Genomic DNA, 13,500 nt, shown 5'->3' on the forward strand with positions numbered 1-13,500 from the left:
CCTGGGATGGTGGGAGGTGTCCCTGCCATGGCTGGGGTGGGATGGGATGAGCTTCAAGGTCCCTTTTAACCCAAATCAGCCTGGGATCCTCCAATGCTCTGATCTCCAGCAGCAGGAGCTCTGAGCCAGCCTGAGCAGCTCCAACACTTCCATTTCAAGCATTCCATCCCCTCCCTTGGCAGCAGAGCATTCCTTGCCTTCCCTGAGTGCTGTAAAAATATTCCCTCCTCCCTGGATCATTGTATTCTTTGCCTGCTGCTAAGGAATGCCCCAGCAGGAGGAATCCTGCTCCCCTCTCTCCCACACCAGGAGCCTCCTCACCTTCCTCTGGTGGCAATCAATGACCAGGATCACCAGGGCAGTGAGAGCCAGGGCCACCAGGGTCACCAGCACACCAGCCCCCCAGGAGTGCCCCAGGGAACACAGCTGGAGCGTGGAGTAAAGGTTTGTCCAGAGAGAGATGTAGAAAACCTGGGAAAAAAAGAAGAGAGGCTGGTGAGAGTCACAAACCCATGAAAGTGAGAAAAGTCACATGAAGAAGAAAATAGCAGTCCCTTCTCCCTTATAAATTAAATCACATAAGATTTTTCACAGGGTGAGAAAGGACAAAACTTCTTTCCAATAATAAATAGAGGAAATAAAGGACTGGAAGGACTGAGTGAGCACTAGTTTATTTTAAAAAATCACCACTCACCAAAGACAAAGAGTGAATTATTAATGATGATTCATCCCTAGGAAGGATTTCAACTGAGTTCTTCCATTTAGATAAGAAATGCACTCACTGAGGCATATTGATAATAATTCTCAGAGTCCCTGGATTTAGAAAGTTCCTATTTCAAGGAGGTGCAGAGACCACTCCATTACGCTCAGCCAGTGGGCACTGACACAGGGCTCAAGGACTGGGTTAAAGTCAGGGAAAACTGGATTCCTTTACCTCACAGAGCATGGATTTAGGCAGGAGATTGCCTGGGAGCCTGTGTGACATGTAGGGCAAAGCATTGTCACATAATGACAAAACTCAGGTGGCACTAAACAGGCACCAAACCCCTCAAAACACTGAGCATTAATTCCTCCAGTACCAATGAAAGGAGAAGATTTGTATAATGCCTATCAAAAAAAAAACAAAACAAAAACACAAAAAAAAAGGAATCAAAACAAAGATTTGGTTTGATCACACCCTCAGCAGAGCACTAGCCTCACAGCAGATGCTCATGGCTGAGTCTCTGGAGGAGTTTCCTTCACCAGAAGAAGATAAACAAGACCAAAAGTTGACTGATTCATTGGTCTAAATTAGCATCAGGACCAGAACGCCTTCAGATCTTTAAAACTGAGTTAGTAACCAAGCCTGTCACCTCAGCAGGTCACTCGGCCTGCTTCGGTGGGACTGCCAGCAACGGGGTGGAGAGAGGGCCCTGCCCTCCATCTGCAGCAATTCTGAGAGCTGGGATTGCCAGGGGAGCCCAGCAGGAACGTGTCAGAGGCAGGATTTGCTGGCCAGCCAAACCCCCTGGGCACAAGAACCCTGGTGCTGGGCTGAGGAGCTCATGGTGCCAGGCCGAGGAGCCCGTGGTGCCAGGCCGAGGAGCCCACAGTGCCAGGCCAAGGAGCTCATGGTGCCAGGCCGAGGAGCCCACAGTGCTGGGCTGAGGAGCTCATGGTGCCAGGCTGAGGAGCTCATGGTGCCAGGCTGAGGAGCTCATGGTGCCAGGCTGAGGAGCTCATGGTGCCAGGCCGAGGAGCCTGTGGTGCCAGGCCGAGGAGCCCACAGTGCCAGGCCGAGGAGCTCATGGTGCCAGGCCGAGGAGCTCATGGTGCCAGGCTGAGGAGCTCATGGTGCCAGGCTGAGGAGCTCATGGTGCCAGGCTGAGGAGCTCATGGTGCCAGGCCAAGGAGCCCGTGGTGCCAGGCTGAGGAGCTCATGGTGCCAGGCTGGGGAGCCCACAGTGCCAGGCCGAGGAGCTCATGGTGCCAGGTTGGAGAGCTCATGGTGCCAGGCTGAGGAGCCCACAGTGCCAGGCTGAGGAGATCACGATGCCAGGCCAAGGAGCCCACAGTGCCAGGCCGAGGAGCTCATGGTGCCAGGTTGGGGACCCCACAGCTCCAGACGGAGGAGCCCACAGCTCCAGGCCGAGGAGCCCGTGGTGCCAGGCCTGCACAGTGCCCTCACCACAGCCATGGCGATCTGGAAGCCCCTGGAGCTGTAGAACAGGTACCGCCGCACTTCAGGCCTCAGGACGCCCTCCTGGATCAGCCTTTTCCACGGATCTGCCGGCACCTGTCCAGGAGAAAACACAAAACCAGAGCCACGCTCCGGTTTGGATTCCCAAACCCAGCAGAACCAGACTGGGCAACCCAAATCTGTGTCCCAGAGCTGCCTCCCACAGGGAGCATCTCCAATCCCATCCTCAGAGCTGCCAAAACTTGTGCTCCTGCCTCAGCTGTAGAGTAAAACCTGCCTGGGAAGGGCAGGGTAAACCACAAGGGAAGAAAATGCCTTCTTGTGATGAAGGACAAGACAAGGCAGATGTCCCAGGGATGCTCTGCCCTATCAGAGTGAATTTTAAGCAAAATTCACTCCAAACTATCTTCAAAGTGTTTCTTCAAGGAGCCAACTTCATCCCAGTTGACTTCCAGCCCACGGGGAATAGAGTGAAGTTGGACTGAAACTAGCAACTCTCAAAAAAAAACCCCAAAGCCATGTGGGACGTGGGTGTAAATGCAAATTACACAAATCCAGCCGGAATTAACTCCCAGGGGAGCTCACCTGGACCCCGAGGGACTGCAGTTTCTCAGCACAAAGGTCCATGTCGAAGGAGGAGGTGGGGCAGGTGTTGTCCATGCTGAGCACCAGCAGCACCCGGCCTTGGGGGGGTTCTGCAAGAGCCCAAAGGAGCCTTGAGCACAGCGCTGGGAGGTTTGACCCCACAGCACCTGGCAAAGGGGAGCCTGACAACACAAACCACCCTGGTGTCTTTTAAACTGATCCAGAATCCTTGGCCACTGCTAAGGAGCTCTGGAAGCAGCCTGAGACCCTCTGGAAGGAAACAAACTGCAGAAAGGGAGGAAAGCCCAAAACCACCCCAGGAGTGAGCAGCCAGAGATAACAGGAGGTGACAGGGTGCTCTGATCAGCAGCACATCCGTGTCCTGCCTCAGCAATGCCTGACTGGAAGGACAGTGGGCTCAGGCTGCTCCATGGTGCTGAGGCTCATTTCTCTCTTGGAGAACCCCCCACCATTACCCACCCACCATAAAAACCAAATTGAGCCGTTAATTAAAGCGCTTTCCAGCATTCCCATTGCTTGGGAATGTGGCAGGGCTGCCCTGGAGCAGCCACAGACCCTCCAGCAGCGTTCCTGGAGCGTGGCTCTGCTCAGGGCTCTTCCAGTGTCAGCTTGGGACAGGATCAGAGATGCATCCTAGAGACTCAAGTCAGGAGCCTAAAAAGTGAGAGGACAGCCTGTCCTAGATTTGAGGAGCAGCACAGGAGAGCTGTGATCTCCAGGCAGCCCATCTGGCATCCACCAAGAGCTTACACAAGCTGTGCTACAGCAAGAGGAAGAGTTTGGGCCTAAGGAAGTGGCTGGTTCAGCTGAGATCCTGCTTCACTGAAAGGTTTCACCCGAATTTCCTTCCCCTTTGCAGCTCCAGGGTCAGCCAGGTGTCCCTGGGCTGCTCCTGGGGACACTTTGAGCAATAATGGGGCCCTGCTGGAGGGTGTGGGGGGTGTGAGTGAACAGCCATCCATGGCTCTGCCTGCTGCCAGAGGGCTCCAAGCCCCAGTGTCCCACCTGGCCATGGGCACTGCCAGGGATCCAGGAACAGCCACCCTGTGCCAGAGCCTCAGCACCCTCACAGCCAGGAATTCCTGCCCAATATCCCATTTATCCCTGCCCTCTGGCAGTGGGTGCCATTCCCTGTGTCCTGTTCCTTTCCTGTAGCTCCTTCAGGCTCTGCAAGGCCACCCTGAGCTCACCCCAAAGCTTCTCCAGGTGAACAATCCCAGCTCTGCCAGCCTTTCCTCCCAGCAGAGCTGCTCCATCCCTCTGATCCCCCTGGAGCCTCCTCTGGATCTCTGCAGCAGCTCCAGGTGCTCCCTGTGCTGGTCCCAGGGCAGGTGGGGTCTCACCTGGGCACAGGGACAGAGGGGCAGAATCCCCTCCCCTGCTGCCCCAGCACAGGTCATGTTTCCCAAAGATTTCTCAGCTTCAAAGGCCAAGAGGAGAGGACTTGCAGGGGGCTGCTTTTCAAAAGGCTGATTCGTTCATTCCTGCATATCAGGCATTCCAAAAAAAACCCCAAAGCTTCTCCCTCCCCTTCCCAAAATGCTGAACCATCCACAATGTTTTGTTTCTTTCACAAGTGAGATGCTGTTAAAGAGCATCTTTGATAAAATCTGTCAGTGGTTATTTTAAGGACACTGAGCTCAGATCTGCCTCTCTCCTTATCAACAAGCTCCCTTACCTGTCACCCACTGCAGGGCTCCTTCCTTGAAATCACCCTTGCAGTACAGGAGGGAGGACTCTTTCTTCTCAGTTCCACCAGTTTGGCTTTTCTGGGCCATGCTGGAGGTGCCTCTTCTTGAAGGATTCAGTGTTTTCTGGTCAGAAACTCAGCATTTCTCTCTCAAATTCAGCATTTCTCTCAAATCCAGCATTTCTCTCAAATTCAGCATTTCTCTCTCTCCCTGCTGGGAAGCACCAACCAGCCCCACAGCAGCTGAGTGGGGAGCAGACTGTGAAACCTTCACTCCCACTGCTGCCTTCCTGGGGATCTGACTTTCCACGAGCCACCAGGCATTTTCAAGCCCTGGAAAGAGGAAAAAGAAAATCCCAAATCTTGCAGAGACAACAAATAAAGGCTAACAGCAGTGACTGTGCTCCTGGGGGATGTCAGCACCTGGTGCTGGCCAGTGCAAGCTCAGTACACACAGACTCACTTTTTACACTTGTTTTTTGTTGAGAGGTGGAAAAGCTATCGTTAAATATTCTTAAATTATCCTGGCATCCATCAGCAATCCCATTTTACAAGCAATTAGCAAGGAACAGGATTTCTCCTTGCCAAGCCTCTTTGCCATCACCTTCAGAAGAACCTGGAGCTGGTGGAAATGCTCCTCCTGGAGGTGACACTCCTGCTCAGAGACACTCATCTGCAGATAAGGCAGAAAAATGCATCTGCTGAAGGCAGGAGCTCCCACCCAGCAGCAGTGAAACCTTTCTGGGTCTCTGCTCTTTCCTTTTCCCTCTCCTCCCTTTCCCTTTTCCCTCCCCTCTCCCCTTTCCTCAGGGAAGCTCACAGCACGTACCATGCCCAAGGTTTTCCAGGTGTTTTTTCCCTGCTGACACAGCTCTCTGACCTCCTGCCAGCACCTGTGGGTGGCTGTTAAATGCTTGGAAGACTCTGGAGTTTATTTCTCAATTACTTTCCACTCCAGCTCTCCAAAACCAACACTTACTTTATAACCTCTGCTCAAACCAGGAGCCTGTTGCTGTCTCCTGGTGGGAGGATCCCTCTCAGATCTCACCCACTCTCCTTCCAAAGGGGATTGTTTTGTTTCTGACTTTATTTTTCTTTCTGATGGTTGTGGCTGTATTTACCCCTTTGCACAGAGCCAGAACAGTCCTGGTTGAAGAATGACAGAAAGGAAATGGAGGCAAGAGAAACAACATGAGAAATTCTTCTGATTACAGGGAAAAAAAACCCAAAAGGATTGAAAAGTCCCACTTAAAGTCTCAAAGTGAGTGTGGGCACACAGGATGGGCACAGCACCCTCTCTCCACCTGCACAGGGGAGGAGAGATTCCCCTGGGCACGGCTCTGCCATGAGGATCATGAGCACCACATCTACAGGGCACATCCCAGCACCAAAAGGTGCATTCAGACCAGATTTTCTCACTCCTTTCCCTCTTTTGCCATCCAACAGAAAGGAGTGTAAAATCAAGACAGAAAACCCCACAGAAGACAGAAGCAAAGAGTGGAAAAACAGGGGAAACAAAAGAAAAAAACTAATTAGGAAGAAAACCTGATTAAAACCAACCACCCTGCTGCTGCTTGCACATCCATTTGGAGATGAATCAAGGCTCTCTGGCTCAGATGATGAGAATTTTTGGGCCTGTGGAGGTGGCAGTGAAGGTGCAGCAGCTCAGCCATCCCCAGGAGGGAAAGAGCCTTCCCCATGTGCTCCTCAGCCAGAGCAGCTTTGCTTTACCTCTTAGTGCAGCACAGTTTGGCTCTGCTGCCTTTTCCTGCAGAACTGCCCATTTGGGGATTTGGGTCCCCCAAACATCTGATCCCTCCCGAGCCACCTCAAGGAGCAGCCTCTCCTCTCCTGCACTCCCAGGCTCTGTGCTCCCCAAATTTCTTCTTATTCTTTATGCAATGCCAACATCCCTCTGGTGAACTGACTTCCTTCTATTTTTGGACACCTCCAAGCCCTCACTAAACAGCAGAGAAACACCCAGCAGATCCTTTTGCCTCATTCCCAGGGCAGCCAGCACAGCCTTACCTGCTCCAGCTCACTCCTGGTGCTGGGGATGCAGCTCAGCCTCCTCCTCCTCCTCCTGCCTGTCCTTTGTGTGCCACTGTCCCCCTCTGCCCTGCACAGGTGTCACACCGTGCCACCCCTGAGCAGGGAGGTGCCAGCCTGTGTCCCTCTGTCCCCTGTGGCTGCTGGCAGCAGGGATTACCCAGGCCTGTGCCCCTGCCTCCCTCTCCTCACCCTGAGCTGCAAGCACCGACTTGCAAAATCTCCCTGCTGCATGTGACTGTCCCGCCAGGCTGAGCTCACAAATTTGCTTTTAACCCTCTGCAGTTCCTCAAAAGTGTTCCCACGCTGAAGGCACGGCCACGGGGGCACATTGTCCTCCTCACCTTCAGCAGGGTGGGGGTCCAGAGCTGGAGCTGGAGCCTGAGGAATGTGAAGAGCTGAAGAGTGGCACAGACAGGAGGCTCTCTCCTTCCTCTTCCTCCTCCTCTTGGATCAGGCAGGCAGGGTTCAGGAACTGCAGATCCCACAGTTGCACCACATCAGCTCCTGTGAGTGTTGCTGTCAAAGGCAAACACCCAAGACAGGGCTGGAGACATCAGAAGAGGCAAACACAGATCTCAAGGCTGACAAGAAGTCACTGTTTATCAAAAGGTCATGGAAAGCACACAGGAACAGGGATGAGAGGCAGGGCAGGAGCTGTAGCCCTCCTCAAACCAGGAGGCTGTGCTGATGTGGAGCAAGTTTCCCCTCCAGCAGCTCCAGAAGAAAAGCAGGAGGCTCAGGTAGACTCAGACAGATCCCCCAGAGCAGCTGCACATGCTGAAGTTGTTTGACAATGCTGAAACACCATGAAAACAGAACTCCTTAGCCTGGGAATTGTGGTGTCAGAGCTTCCCAAAAGGTGCAGGACCCGTGGAGGGTTGGAACAAAGCAAATCCAGCGGTGAATGGTTGAAAGAAAAGGAAGAATCAGCTCTTGCAGTGTCTGTGTGCCCTTCCTGGAGCAAAGGCCACTCTTCTCCTGCAGGGATGGGTTCTGCAGCCCTGCCTGCTCCAGGGCTGTGAGTTCACCCCATCACGTGGCTCCACAGGCAACAGGAACAACTCCAAAAACCACTCACCCTCATGGGATCTTGTTACACTGGAAACTGGCAACACCATCCAGGTGCTGGGAAAAATCCCATAAATCTGTCACCAGCTCCAATCCCCACCCCAGACAGGGCCATGGGAAGCTTTGGGCTCTTTTACAAACACTCCTCATCAAAAGTTTTGGCTTTGTTTGCTCCTCACCCACACAGAGATGCTGACAGAGAGCTCAGAAGCCAAGAGCACTGCCAGCTCTCCATGGAAAACGCCCCAGGCAAATCCCTGTGGGACAATAAACTTGAAAGCTGATGAACTTGAAAGTGGATAATGAGCTGCAGCACATCCCTGTGCCCCTCTTGCTCAGCAGGACACACAAGGTCTGGGTTTCAGCACCTCCAGCAGCAAACTCCAGCTCATCTGAGAGGAGTGCTGGAATCACCAGAGGCTGGAATCCCAGCACGGTTTGGGTTGGAAGGGACCTCAAAGCTCATTTTGATTCCACCCTTCCACCAGCCCAGGCTGCTGCTCCAAGCCCTGCCCAGCCTCCCCTTTAGCACAACATCTGGGGAGTTCCCCCCACCCTGTTTTCCCAAATCCCTGCAGTGCTGTGCAGCTGCTCGTGGATTGCTCGGAGTTGATGTATTTGATTTCACCTTTCTCAGTTACTCTTCCCTGCAGGGAGGCTCAGGCAATTGGTTTCAGATCATTTCTCCCACTTATCAAGATCATTTGGAATTGTGATTCAGTGCTCTGGACTGTTTGTATCTCTTCCCAGCTTGGTGCCCTGGACTTACATTGTACTCCCTGTTCCACCTGCTGCATTAATGAATATATTATTATTATATATTATCAGGGAAACTGATTCCAGGGAAATGAAAAAATCTGCTTTTTCAAGACGAGTTTGAGCACTGTCCCAGGCTGACAGTGCCCACCCAGCCCTCCCAGCCTCGGGAATAACCTCACCCTTCATCACATCCTTCATTTCTGAGGTCACTCTTCAGCACCTATTTGAAGTCTCACTGCTTTAAATAATCAGATACACACATTTAGTCTGGTTTTGCCTATTCTGACCATGTTCTCTCTGTGTTTACTCCATGTTTTGGTAAACTGAGCTCTTTTGCAGGATTTGGAATCCACACCCCTGTGATTCCAGCTTTTTTGGCCACAGTCTCCATGTGGTTGCAGTTTCTCCCCACGTCAGCCTTGTTTGGACTGTGCACACTGCAGCCAACACTGCCACATCTCATTTTCTTTTGATGAAACTGCATTTTCAGTGGAGAACTGTGCCATCCTTCTCCTATTTTTTTCCCTAGTGAGCCTTCATTAGGAGAACAAAGTTGTTGAAAGCCTTGTCTTGCCCTTCTCCTCCCTTCCTGCACACAAAGTCCTTTCACTCTGTGTTGTTGGATTTTTTTGTCAGCAGAGCTGACAGATTGACAGTCATTAAATATAAAAATTTATTTCCCACTATCCATAAATTACAAGTTTCAAATGAAGAATGACACTTGCTTAAGGCACGAAGCATGGTTCTTATCTTTTTTTCCTGCTTCTGCCTTTTTCCTATGAAGACTTAAAGTATTATTCTTTTTACTATGGTAATGCAAAAACCTCTTTTCTTGAATCTCAAATTAAAAGAGGGAAAGCTCGCTATGTGCCTGGGATAATGATTCAGCTATTGATCCAGAAGATGCTTTATTAGATTATTTTGAGGCAGATGAATGTAATTTAATACCAATTTATTTTCTATTCCTATGCCAGTCCAAGATACAATCTTTTCTGCATGAAATTAGCACTTTCTCCTTTCAGCCTCAAAGAGATATTACACTGTGCTCCTTCCTTGGATTAATTTGGGAAAACTTTTCCAGCAGAACATTGATCTAGAGGGTTCTTGATAGTATTTTCTGTTAAGACTTTAAAGCCAAGCCTTCAGCTGGGATCAGCAGTTCTTGGCTTGTCTCTCCCATTATGCATTAATGCAAGAACTAGTGAAGAGAGATAAAGGGGAAAGAGATTCCAGATGGGGAAAACAGAGGCAAAGAGGGAAAACAGAGCAGGTTTAATGTGGGCAGAGAGAATCAGCAGTTCCTGGTTTGTGAGGCAGCTCATGAGAGGTGTGGGCAGCAGGATGGGGTATCCCAGCTGCTGTTGTAGGGCAGGACCACCCTGCAGGGTCCCCAGGAGCAGGAGCCAGGTGGCATTTCCAGGGGTGGGAGCCCAAATCAAGGGAATCTCAACAGTGGTGTGTGTGCCCAGCTTCTCCTCTTTCTGTGGTAGCTGAGCAGGCTGTGGCTCAGTCCTGAGGGATTGTCACAGACTCCCAGACTGGTTTGGGTTGGAAAGAGTCTCTAAAGATCACCCAGTGCCACCCCCTGCCATGGCAGGGACATCTCTCACTATCCCAGGTTCTATTCAGGAAAGAATCTCAACTGGAAATAAAATCTCTGCACTGCACAGTGACAGCCTTCCTGGAGAGCAATAATTGGAAATGCTTCCTTCAGTGCAAAGCTGGAATCATTCTCAACATTAAGTTTCAGGACAGTATTACAGAAAATTATTATTATTGCAAGACATTAACACTTTGCATATTCTAAAGGGAGCTTCTTCACAGCACATTTGCCAAGGAGAAATAATCATGGAGGACTTTTTTTCCCCCTTTCTCTCCTGCTTCTGTTCTAAAGAAGGATAAAAGTCCTCATTAACCAAGGGAAAGTTATGAACCAATATGAGAAAGTGGAACACACACTTTGTTTTTTCTGGACAGAGTCTCAGTCTGTCATTGATAAGAGAGGGAATGAAATTGCTAATTACAGCCTGGAGCAAGGAGGGCTTTGAGAAGCATCCTGCTGGAGCCTGAGCACCTGTTCTCAACAGGGAGAAATGTCTCATCTCCAAAGGACACAGTGGAATTAGCATGGCTGCAACCTTTTATGAGGCCATAACACCTCTCCACATTACAGCACATGGATTAAAACTGCTTTGATCCTGTTCTGCTTGTACCCACCTGTCTTCTCCCCCAGCCTGGCACGTTTGACTTTGCAAGAAAGCTTTGGTTTCAATTTTACAACCCGTTTAATAGCTTGAATTCCTGAAGAGATCTTTCCAGGAGTACAGTGCACTACCATAAAATATGACAGGAGGAGACCCCGGAGCTGTCTGCTCCTGCCTGCAGGATTCACATCCACATCCATCCTGCTTTCTTCCCCTCCCTATCACAACTCCAGAGGTCCAAGAGGTTTTGCAATGTCTCACTGAGGAGCTGCAGAAATCAGGATGTTCTGCCTGAGGAACAGAACAGCATCCACGAGGCTCCTTGCAAAGATCCCAAACTGCACAACACCTGGGCCAGATCAGGGACATGCTGAGGTCCCTTCTCCACAAAAAGCCTGGAATTTAAACTCAATAAAATAGCAAAGCTGCATTTAATATTCTGCTGGTAAGAGGGAGAAACCACCGAACCATGAAACCCCTAGATGTATTTGTGTGTATTTTTGATTAAAGAGCTAGAAAGTGATGCAGACAACCCCAAAACTCTTCTTTCCCACTGTTCCCAGGCACAGGATGCTGCAGGACTCAGAATGACCTTGGTATAAACACGCAGTGACCAGCACTGGACCCAAGGAAGGGTAATTACTGTGCAGCACCTGGCTATCAAACTATTCCAATGAACTGGCATCATTTTATTTCCCCTAATAGTCACAAGAACATTTGTTCCTGAAGGTTTTCAGAATGATCTGGCAGGTAAAGCATCAGACTGGAGCCAAGAGGAGGAGCTCTGTAATGGGTTTTAACTTACCTGCTGTGACCTTCAGATATTGGCTGTCTCTCTTAAACTTTCTTTTATCAATATTTGATGGTCACTCTGCAGACTCCCAAGGTGCCCAGTGAGACCTGCCAGCATTCCCAGAACAAGTCAGCAGAAAGAACCAGACCGAGCAGAGGGTTTGGAGTGAAGTGTTTTTACTTTCAGGTGTCATAGTGCCAGACTTGTACCTCAAGCTAACAGCAGAATATACAGAGGATTCGATACAGAGCAACACAAGCACCTGAAAATGATCAGCCAGGACTTGCACAGCCAGAGAATTCTTCTTACAGGGTTTAAACCCTGTGCAGAGGTTTAACAACACACTGGGAAATGCAGTTTGGTCAGCAAGAATACAGGTACACAATTTACAGGTTTAACAATTACTGACACAGGCCAGCAGCTCTCTCCCTTTCCTATTTCACAGAAGGAAGGCTCTCACTGAACACTATCACCATGGAAAGGGAGCACTCCTGTGCCAGCTGGAATATTTATTTAATAACAGCACAGATCTGAGACATGGCCACTTCATGTTTGAATAAGCTCTGAATCCATGTCAAACGAGAAACTGAGAGAACTCCAAGAGCTCACTGAAATAATTTAACACATGTACAAGGAGGACAGGTAAGGTATGGCTATGAGCTGTACATTCCACCTGAAGCTCAGACTTTACTCCCAGCACTGCCAGGACACTCCTCCTTTCTCCCAGCACTACCCATTGATGCGATAATTCACGTGGATCTCGGGTTTGATGTCACACACCAGTGACAGCAGCTGGGACATCACCACCTCCCGGTTCTTCTGGAAGTTCTGCTGGATCACACTCATCTTTTCCTGAGTCTCCTTCTCAACTTCAGTGGTGCAGCTGCCATGGGAGCCAAGGGCCTACAGACAAAGGAAAGAGGAATCACCATGCCAAGCTCTGTATTTTGTTATTCTGGACCATCTCACACATTAATCTTTGTTGAGGGAAGATTAATGTTAATGTTCGTATTTTAAAAGGTACTGCTGGATTTTCTGCTCAGATTTTACCCTAAACTTGTCCAAGTATTTCATCCTCAGCCCCTGCCTTTTACCCTCTTTTATAGAATCATCAAATGGTTTGGGTTGGAAGGGACTTTAAGGATCACCTTTTTCCAACTCCCTGCCATTTATTCATTATCCATCAGTTTAGAGCATGAGTTTCTAAGGAGTGCCCAAATTAAAGGTCCTGCTGTGCAGACAGCTGGAATCCCTGGGCACAACTGCACTAGAGAGTGCAAGAAAAGGAACTCCCAGGAGTCACTTTAAGCACAATTTCCATATCCCATTCCTCCTACCCTTGGAGAATCTTTATAAAAACCTCAGCCTTCCCTTTTGGTGACCAGGGACACAGCCAAGTGGCCTCTGCCACGTCAGCACCATGGAAACAAGCCTGTGACAGGAGCAGTGAGCTCAGTCTCTTTTGGACACAGCAGCTTTTCAGGAGGCTGTCACCCCTCAGGGCACCCAGGAGCTTATTAAGCTCTTTCCCTGCCAGTTGAGGTGCAACACACCATGTCCTGAGCCACTTCCACGGGTTTTTCTGGAACACGTGGCTGTGTCTCACAGGAAGGAACTTTGGGGAACTGCTCCTGCTGCAACTCGCTCCACCCTGAGGGTGCTGCCAGAGCAAGGAAGTCCCAGCACAAGGCAAAGGGGCTGGAAATAAGTGAGTGATGGAGAACACCAACCGCTGCCTCCTTGGCCTTGAACTCCTTCTCCCGCTGCAGACGGTACTGCTCGATCTCTGCCTGGGCCTCCTCCTTGGCCTGCTTCAGCCTCCGGTTCTTCCCTGTTCCCAAAGGACAAACCAAGGCAAAGACAGAAGAGAAAGCACTGAGAGCTGGTTTTCCTAATTCACAGCCATCACCACAGCATTTGCTCCTTCTGCAGGAATCATCAGCCAAGCTCCCTCCCCGAGTTTGGTGATCTCAGGAGGAGCCCAGCAAACCATGGCTGAGGTCACCAAGCCTGAGCTTTCCACACTGAGCAGTGCAGAGCATCTCGGAGCACGTGGATGCATCAGGCAACATCCAGGTCTGGCTTTATCCACAGAATGAGTCTCAGACTGGTTTGGGTTGAAGGAACATTAAAGCTCATCCCATCCCAC

The 13,500-nt window shown here is 50.3% G+C and overlaps 2 protein-coding genes across 5 annotated transcripts in view; both read right to left on the reverse strand.

Moving 5' to 3' along the window:
* The window catches only part of TMEM268 (transmembrane protein 268), a 15,735-nt gene extending 4,277 nt beyond the window's left edge, over nt 1–11,458 (reverse strand). Inside the window, exons 1-5 of one of the 4 annotated variants that reach the window (XM_015645212.3) lie at nt 11,364–11,458; nt 4,464–4,808; nt 2,765–2,874; nt 2,168–2,275; nt 322–471 (exon numbers count right to left, since the gene is read on the reverse strand). In XM_015645212.3, coding sequence (XP_015500698.1) covers nt 322–471; nt 2,168–2,275; nt 2,765–2,874; nt 4,464–4,563 — 468 coding nt within the window. In that variant the 5' untranslated portion in view covers nt 4,564–4,808; nt 11,364–11,458. Of the gene's footprint in view, nt 1–321; nt 472–2,167; nt 2,276–2,764; nt 2,875–4,463; nt 4,809–6,503; nt 6,799–6,868; nt 7,896–11,363 lie in introns of those variants that run through there. The other 3 variants (XM_015645211.3, XM_015645213.3, XM_015645208.3) reach the window with 3 other exon arrangements.
* Nucleotides 11,459–11,510: 52 nt separating this feature from the next.
* Nucleotides 11,511–13,500, reverse strand: part of ATP6V1G1 (ATPase H+ transporting V1 subunit G1) — a 2,613-nt gene continuing 623 nt past the window's right edge. Inside the window, exons 2-3 of the mRNA XM_015645215.2 lie at nt 13,082–13,182; nt 11,511–12,254 (exon numbers count right to left, since the gene is read on the reverse strand). Of these exons, the coding sequence (XP_015500701.1) occupies nt 12,081–12,254; nt 13,082–13,182 (275 nt within the window). The 3' untranslated portion in view covers nt 11,511–12,080. The remainder of the gene's footprint in view (nt 12,255–13,081; nt 13,183–13,500) is intronic.

This window comes from Parus major, chromosome 17, assembly GCF_001522545.3.
Source record: "Parus major isolate Abel chromosome 17, Parus_major1.1, whole genome shotgun sequence".
Taxonomy (NCBI): domain Eukaryota; kingdom Metazoa; phylum Chordata; class Aves; order Passeriformes; family Paridae; genus Parus; species Parus major.